The sequence below is a fragment of the Lathyrus oleraceus genome, chromosome 3 (genome assembly GCF_024323335.1).
Source record: "Lathyrus oleraceus cultivar Zhongwan6 chromosome 3, CAAS_Psat_ZW6_1.0, whole genome shotgun sequence".
Classification (NCBI taxonomy): Eukaryota; Viridiplantae; Streptophyta; class Magnoliopsida; order Fabales; family Fabaceae; genus Lathyrus; species Lathyrus oleraceus.
This window is the reverse complement of record NC_066581.1, coordinates 358,156,611-358,164,430: the sequence shown is the minus strand read 5'-3', so window position 1 is coordinate 358,164,430 and position 7,820 is coordinate 358,156,611. Positions and strand designations below refer to the sequence as shown.

At 33.6% G+C, this 7,820-nt stretch overlaps 1 protein-coding gene across 1 annotated transcript; it reads right to left on the bottom strand.

Annotated features, from left to right (window-relative positions):
* Positions 1 to 776: 776 nt before the first annotated feature.
* LOC127127669 (U-box domain-containing protein 13) lies at positions 777 to 7,334 on the bottom strand. The gene is made up of 5 exons (XM_051056915.1): positions 6,972 to 7,334; positions 6,541 to 6,657; positions 5,255 to 5,731; positions 3,831 to 4,110; positions 777 to 1,870 (listed from the first exon to the last, which is right to left on the bottom strand). The coding sequence occupies exons 1-5, from the start codon at positions 7,245 to 7,247 to the stop codon at positions 1,092 to 1,094; spliced, it is 1,929 nt and encodes a 642-aa protein (XP_050912872.1). The 5' UTR covers positions 7,248 to 7,334; the 3' UTR covers positions 777 to 1,091.
* Between the last annotated feature and the right edge of the window lie 486 nt (positions 7,335 to 7,820).

The window sequence follows — 7,820 nt, the reverse complement described above, 5'->3', positions numbered from 1 at the left end:
ATTCATATAATTTATATTATCATTATTTAGAAATAGTATAAAGTATTCAACTAAAAAAATAAACACCATTGACATTACAACCTATATAAAAAAATAGAAATTTTATAATATTATAAAAGAATAGTTAATATAAATTAAATATTTTTTAAAATTATTATTTTACATAAATTTTTTTATACTATCAGTTAATCACAACCACTTATTTATTTGAAAATTTAATTTTTATTTGAAAATTTAATTTTTATTTTAAATATTTAAAAAATAATACATACAGTGTAAAACTTTTTACTCGCATAACAATTAATCTCATCTATTATATAAACTAATCTATTATATATATATATTCAGATAGATATGAGTTTTATTGCAAAAATCACCATTCACTCTTGAAACCGAACCAATATGATTTTGGTCTAAAAGTGAATTTTATTGTTTTTAATAAAATATTACATTTATTAAAAAATCATTCTTTTTTACTAAAAATTAAAAGGTCCGCTCAAATTCTTTTTGCAAGATTGGAAAGAAGGAAAATAAAAGATTTGGAGTGAGAAAACTAGAAAAACAAAACTCATTCTTTGAAATAGTGTTTTTATTGAAAATCATTAATAAATATTTATTGTTATCAAATATATTTTCATTTTTAAAAAATATTATAACAACCTAAATTGAATCTAAAAATATGATCTAAAATAGCCACAAATCTACCTCTAATGAATCTCTATGTCATCCACCTCTAATCTCACTATATAAGCAAATAAACCAAACAGACACTAAAATAAGTAATCATGGGCACTCCATATTTTTAAACAATGAAACAAATATCTGTACTTTTAACAATAATCAAATTGTTGCCTAAAACACTTGTTACCAGCTTTCCTAAACAAGTGATACAATTCAGCAAAATAATAGGTTCACTGAAATCAAATTTTCCTTTTAACTAAAAAATAAAAAGGAAATATTGCTAACCCTTTTCTAAAAAATATATTGTAAGTCATATCATTTACTATCTATACCAGCAGCTGCAACATACAGAGACAACAGCAGCACCAAAAAGCTAGCTGACAGTTGCCATTGTATATTCACAATGGTCTCTAAATGCGTAACAGCTCGAGAAGCTCGAGAAGCTGTTCCGCTTTCCGCTTGCCCCTTTCTGTACCATTTTTTGCCAGTTCCATGAGAGGATTGATCACTTTAAGTGAAGCGACAATCGGTAGGTGTAGTGGATCTCCTTTACAGATGTATACAAGCACCGAAGTCGCATTTTCTTTGTTCCTATAAGATCCATCACTGATTAATTCCACCAAAATAGGAATAGCATTCATAGATCCAATTGCCGCTTTTCCGTCCGGGTGGCTAGCTATTACAGCCAGTATTGCCAATGCCTCGCCCCTCATCTCCCCACCTGGTTCTGTTAACATTTCTATCAACTTGGGTACAATACCAGCCTTAACAGCAAGTCCTTTGTTACCTTGGTATATACACAGTTTGAATAGAGCTGACGCAGCATCAATCTTTCCTCTTTGACTTCCTTCGCAGAAGAGAGTAACTAGAGCCTGGATTGCTCCAGATGCACCAATTGTCACTTTGTTCTCATCTGCTGAAGAGAGGTTGAAAAAGGTGGCTGCTGCATTTTCCCGAGCTTCCATACTACCATTTTTTAGCACGTGAAGGATTCCCGGCACAGCATCAGAAGCCATGATGCGCGCTTTGTTTTCCTCATAGATTGATAGATTGAGAAGAGCAGTAACCGTGTGCTCCTGGGTACCAGCATCAGGAGTATAGAGAAGATCGGCAAGGAGGGGTATAGCACCAGCTTCAGCAATCAACTTTCGATTTTCACTGTTGTGCTTGGCAAGAAGACGGAGCTCCCCTGCAGTAAAATGAAGATAAAGCCACTCATTATTAGTAAAAACATCATTAGGAAATACAAGCATGGAGTTTTGAGAGATCGCAATAGAAGTATTTTTCTCAAATTATAAAGATGTCAAAAAGTCAGACATAACAATTATACACTGATAGGGATTAACATGTAGTATGCCAAGCCTTATTTAATTCTTAACTTCCAGTCCTAGGGGTATTTTACTAATTTCCATGTTTCCATTATATATTTAGTAGTAGTGCCAAAACCTTCAAAGGATCACAACATAGTTAATAATGTAGAACATGTTATAGAAGGCCGGTTGAAGATGCTGGGCATAATATAATCTTATTGATTCTTTGTTACAACAAAAACCCTTATCCCATGTGCTACGTCTAAGGATCTAAATCTTATGCCATTGATTATTTTCTTCATCTCATCATCTACTTTATATTTTCATCTATTTTAACTTAAATTTCACTGGCAGTATCCGCATCATCAACAATTGTCCCCGTGTCCTAGTTTCCCTAAATTTCCCTAAACCAATTCCCAAATCCTAATTTCAATAGGTTATGTGCCGGAAACATTTGTTAGACATTAAGAAAAGACATAGCCCATTGTTTGATTTATATTTATAATAGGCCCGTTATGAGAAACGAAAGCTATGATGTCCACTCTCTAAACCCTGAGTATTAAACATCTCCAAAACACATGTGTCAGTCACGGCAACCATACTATCTGTTGTGCCTCTGCGTCTTTTCATCATCGTCCTTTATTTCTTGATTCTTCTTTCATGTTTCTTCGTAACACATGAGGGTGCTGCTCGGAAAACAACAAATAGTATCCAGAAACAGAAGATCGTGGCTGGAAAGTCTTCTACTTGACGGAAACACGGCCGCAAAAGAGCCATTCAGCCACAAATTTTCCATAAATCGCAGCAGCTAACACCACAGCTGTTGAAGGCGAATAACTACCAAAAGAGATTGCACCAGATGTTGCTGCCACTCCGTGATTCACTATTGCATGAAACTGCGACGCTATTAATAATATGGCTTACAAGCTAGTTTTGTAAGGACGAATTAGTCCCAAATATGGCGCTATTAGAGATGTTATTATATTATATTAGCCTGTCATTATTGTGTTACTCCCTCCGTCCTAAATTATGTCACTTTTAACAGTTATACACAAATTAGAAAATATAGTTAATCTTGTATAGACAAGAGAAACTATGAGTTATTTAACAAAAAATGTGCTTCAATAATAGTATGGAAAAGATAAATTAAAAGAATTGGAAAAGGATAGAACAATTACTAGTGATGAGCATTAAAGGAAAGTAAGCATTGATGATCTATTGATATTGCAAAATGACATAAAATTTGGGACAAATATATTTCGGTAGAATGACATTATTTGGGACGGAGTGAGTATTAGACAACAGTCAGCATTTATTATGTTTTAGGTAGTAGTTGTGTTATTAGGCAGGCAGTTACGTTATTAGATATAGACAGATTTAGAATAAATAGAAACACTGAAGGAAAAATCAGTAGGCTATTAATTTGAACTGGATGTTGGTTGTGAGAGACCAGTCTCTCTAATTTTCGGAACGGAGAGACCAAGAATCTCAAATTTCTTGGATAGGAATTGTCTTGTAATCATTTGTGTTACTTCCTAATTTGTTGTATTGTAAAAGAACTTGTCCTCTATTCTGAAACAGCAGTCCAGAGATTGTTGCAAGCAGATTATTGCTATTAAATTTCTATGTTAAGTTTAGTACCAGTTTATCACAAACCTAATACAACATGCTTTCTAGCATTAATCAATCTAATAAAACCCAAAATGTAATCCATGAATGGAAATACGATTCTAGTTCCAGTTATATGGAGAAAAGAAGTGACCATTGTACAATTGCAGACTGCAAATAAAAAAGTTATAAATTAAATTGAAGAGTAAATGAGTTTGGTACAATGCTGACCTGCTGCACAACGCTGATCCTCAATGTATCTGGAAATAAGCTTCCTCATTAAGGAATCAAGGTCTATTAATTCAGAGGTGCCATCTGATGTTTCCTTGCAAAGCCGTAAACTTTCTAACCTTTTAGGTTGTTCAACTCCATTTGACTCGCACCAATTTGATATCAGGTTGTATAAAACATGATTAGGTATGAGAATGGGGCTGGAAACAATCTGCCGAGTGCTGGGACATGTTCGATGCCCCGTATCAAGCCATTTCCTAATGCAAGCTCGTTCATATGTCTGCAGAAAGGGTGAATAATAGGATTACAAAGTTTCGAAACATGAAAGTATTATAAATAACATTATACAAGCCTCTTCAAAATATTTATAAAAAAAATGATTTCTAATAAAGCACTGCTATCAAGACAACAAAGACTTTGATCTCTCAAAATTTACTATTCTTCCTACATCCCCCTTCAAACCATGATGATTTTAATGGCTAGCTTGCTCTGCAACTGGCCAAGACTCACTTGTCCCCATATTTCAAACTGTTATTAAGGAAACAAATGACTGTTTCAAATGTTAAGATGCGGGCTCACAGTAACAATGTAGTATTACTTGTGCATTCGAAAGGAAAGGAGAAAACAGATATTTTCTTAACCATTTCCAGCAATAACTTTAATTAGTATGTAAGGCAAAAAAGATCCATTTGGTCTCCCAAGTATGTTCATCCATTATAAAAGAAAAATATACCTATCTATTTTATAAGGAAACTCAATCTTTAAGAGGCAATGGCTAGTTTCATTTAATTGTATCCAAGTATTTTAGTTTGAAAGTACCAATAAGTAAAATAGTTAATCATATGAGCTTTATGTCAACGGGCTAATATTACAATCTTGTATAGAAATTAACAGTTGATAGTACCAGTATTACACAATACTATAAAATTTATTATAAAATTTGTAGCAATAAATGAAGTAAATAATCAACTTAACAAATTTTCTAAAACAACAGCTTTTCAAAAAAATATATATATATATTAATACCAGATAACCTTTTTTATCTTTACAGTTCAAGTTGTCCAAGATCTCTCCTTGATTTAAAGTACTAGAATCTTTACATCATTTTTTTCAAGAGATATGTTCTTCACTGTTCTTGCTGTTTCTTACAGGGCACCGTTATTGGTTGTTGATTGCTCTTGAAAATTTATAATTTACCCATAGGATTATCTTAACAACGCAAAAAAAAGTGCTTCTAAGCTACAATTTGGAAAAGTCTCACGCCATAGCACAATAACGGTGATTTTTTATTTTCAAATGCAAATTACCAACTTAAATATATCAGCATGTCATGAGAGATCTAAATTTTTACCATGCTTAAAGATGGTCGTAATAAAAACTAATTATTGAGAAAATAAATAAGCAATTACATCTCAGGTACAAACCTGTCCGGTGGAAATGATGACAGGATCTTTCATTAGCTCAAGAGATATTGGGCAGCGAAACTCTTCCGGCACAACTGGTGACTGACAACATAAGTTCACACATTGCTCACTAGTGTGAAGAGGCAAATCCCCACTCGACAACACCTGTGTGTGCTTCTCAAACCAACCATCTCCCTTATTTTCAGAGTCCTTCAGCAAAAAATCTTCAATTTTTCTCAGCACCGCTGCCAATCCCTGCAAGCTTTTCTCATAATAACCACCCCTATCAACAATCACCTTATGAAGAGCCAGTGACTCTTGTTTGATATCTTCGGCAGTCACAAACTGTAGTTTTTCACATATTAAACGCAGTGCATCAGATTCAGTAGTCACATCACAGCTCTGGTTATAGATAGACAACAGGTGCTCATAAAGCTCCTGACCAGGTGGAACAAAATGCTCTTTGGCCCTTCGAAACTGGGCAGCCACAAGTGTGATCTATGACAACAATAGAGGCAGAAAATGAATACTTTGAGATTGAAGAAGAGGTACCAACTAGCAAAAGACAAATAAGAAATCAAGGACTCGTCAGGTTTGAGAAAATATTTCATGCATTCATTTTTAACTCCAAAACCCTCATCTTGTATTCATTTTGTTCTATTAAACCCAACACAGTCTAACATGATAAGAACTACATTCTATTACATTATTCATAAAAGCATGAAAGTGTGTTCCAATTGTTAACTATATATGAACATGCTTAATTTGCAGTTTTGATATCTCAAGTATATCATGATTGTCAACTTGGTCCCCCGAGTTTCAGTGGCACGGAATCAGTCCCCCAACCAATTTGTTACAATTAGGTTTCTCCGAACTCCTTAGGCAGTTTTCATTCCAATCAGTTGAAATAGAAGGATATGCTCTAACCCCTCTTTGATTCACTATCTTTACAGTGTAAGAAAATCTGGGTTGTGCACATAACCCTAATCTAATCACGATACCTTTTGTGAATTGTGATGTTCGTGTGGTGTCCTTTTTTGACCATGTCAACATGCAATGTCAGACCAGGTCAGCTAACATCGTTCACATAGACTCACAACATTAATACTTGGACAATTAATAAACAGAGGAACAAAATGGTAACAAGAAGATTGGTAACCCAAATCCGCGTGATTGGAACTTAATAGACCAAAACTGCACAATCGTATTACACGCCAGACTACAATTTCAAATAAGCCTATATAAAAATAGGGGACCTCATCACACATTTCAACATAGAAAAGTTCTAAACAAATAAAACACTTCACCTGCTCCTTCAGCTCCTCAGAAATATCAAGTTTGTCATACGAAATCTCGTTTATAGCTTGTTCAAAACGAGAAGCCAGATCAGTGAATCTGCACTTAATTTTCTCCCTCTCCAATATCTACAATAGCAAACAACAAAACCAATCAGAAAAGAAAAAAAAAACCATATCATAATTCTAAATTGCATTCCACAACCGCAATTGCAGCTGCAATATAACAGCAACCACAACTGCATTTGCCTTTACTACACTATAACAGTTTGCAGCTTAACAGCAACCACAATTAATGAACAATGCAGTATATTTACAGCAACAAACATGGAATTGCATTAATTTAAATCTCAAAAAATAGAAACAAGAAAACCCTAATTTTTAACAAACATAAATATAAATCAGTAATTTTTCTAACGAAGAGTACAGCTAGCAATGCAAACCATGTAGAGCTGGCTTGAGTAAGAACAAAATCGAAGCAAGCTCTTAGCGGAGAGAAAAGCTTCTTGGAGCGAAACAAGAGTTTCGTAGGGCACAAAAACGACGTCGTTAACGAGGTGTTGAAAGAGAGGAATGAGGAAAGTGATCCTACGGCTGAGATCTAAGCATTGAGTTTTGATAAGGGAATTGAAGGTGGAGATTCGAGAGATTTCGTTAGCAATGTCGATGAGGTTGTGAAGAATAGTGAAACCCTTGGTTTCCGCCATTTTTGTTCGCATGGGTTTGGAGGTAGGAGCTGTGTTTTGAAGTGTTGTTTTGAAAGAGAGAGAGAAGGTTAAGAAAGAGTGACACTTTTTCACAGCTGTTAACTAGGTGGGTCCCACTATATCAGCTTCGAATTGGAAAACTAGGTGCTCTTATTTGGAAACAGTGGTTTTATTTACCAAAATTGTGATTTGTTTTGTTTTTTTTAAGATAACGTATATTAAAAGAAAAAGAGATATGAAATTGAATTGTTTTTCCTCAAAGATATGATATGATAAATAATTATATTTTTATCTCAATATCTTTTGACCGGATACTTTATCTAAATTAGCATATATATTGATTTAATTAGATAAGATATTGTTTATGGTAAAGCACGTAAATGTAAAAATTAATTTATTAAAAATTCTAAATTTATCGATTGACATTTTTTAATATATATTCTTTTATAGCATCGACTAGAACATACCACCACTTAGACTTGGTTAATATCTTTTATTCAATTATCTTTTTCTAGTTAAATTTGTATTCTCATTTATGGACGGGAATGGAAATTCATAACAAGGGATAAGACATTTATTTATCTA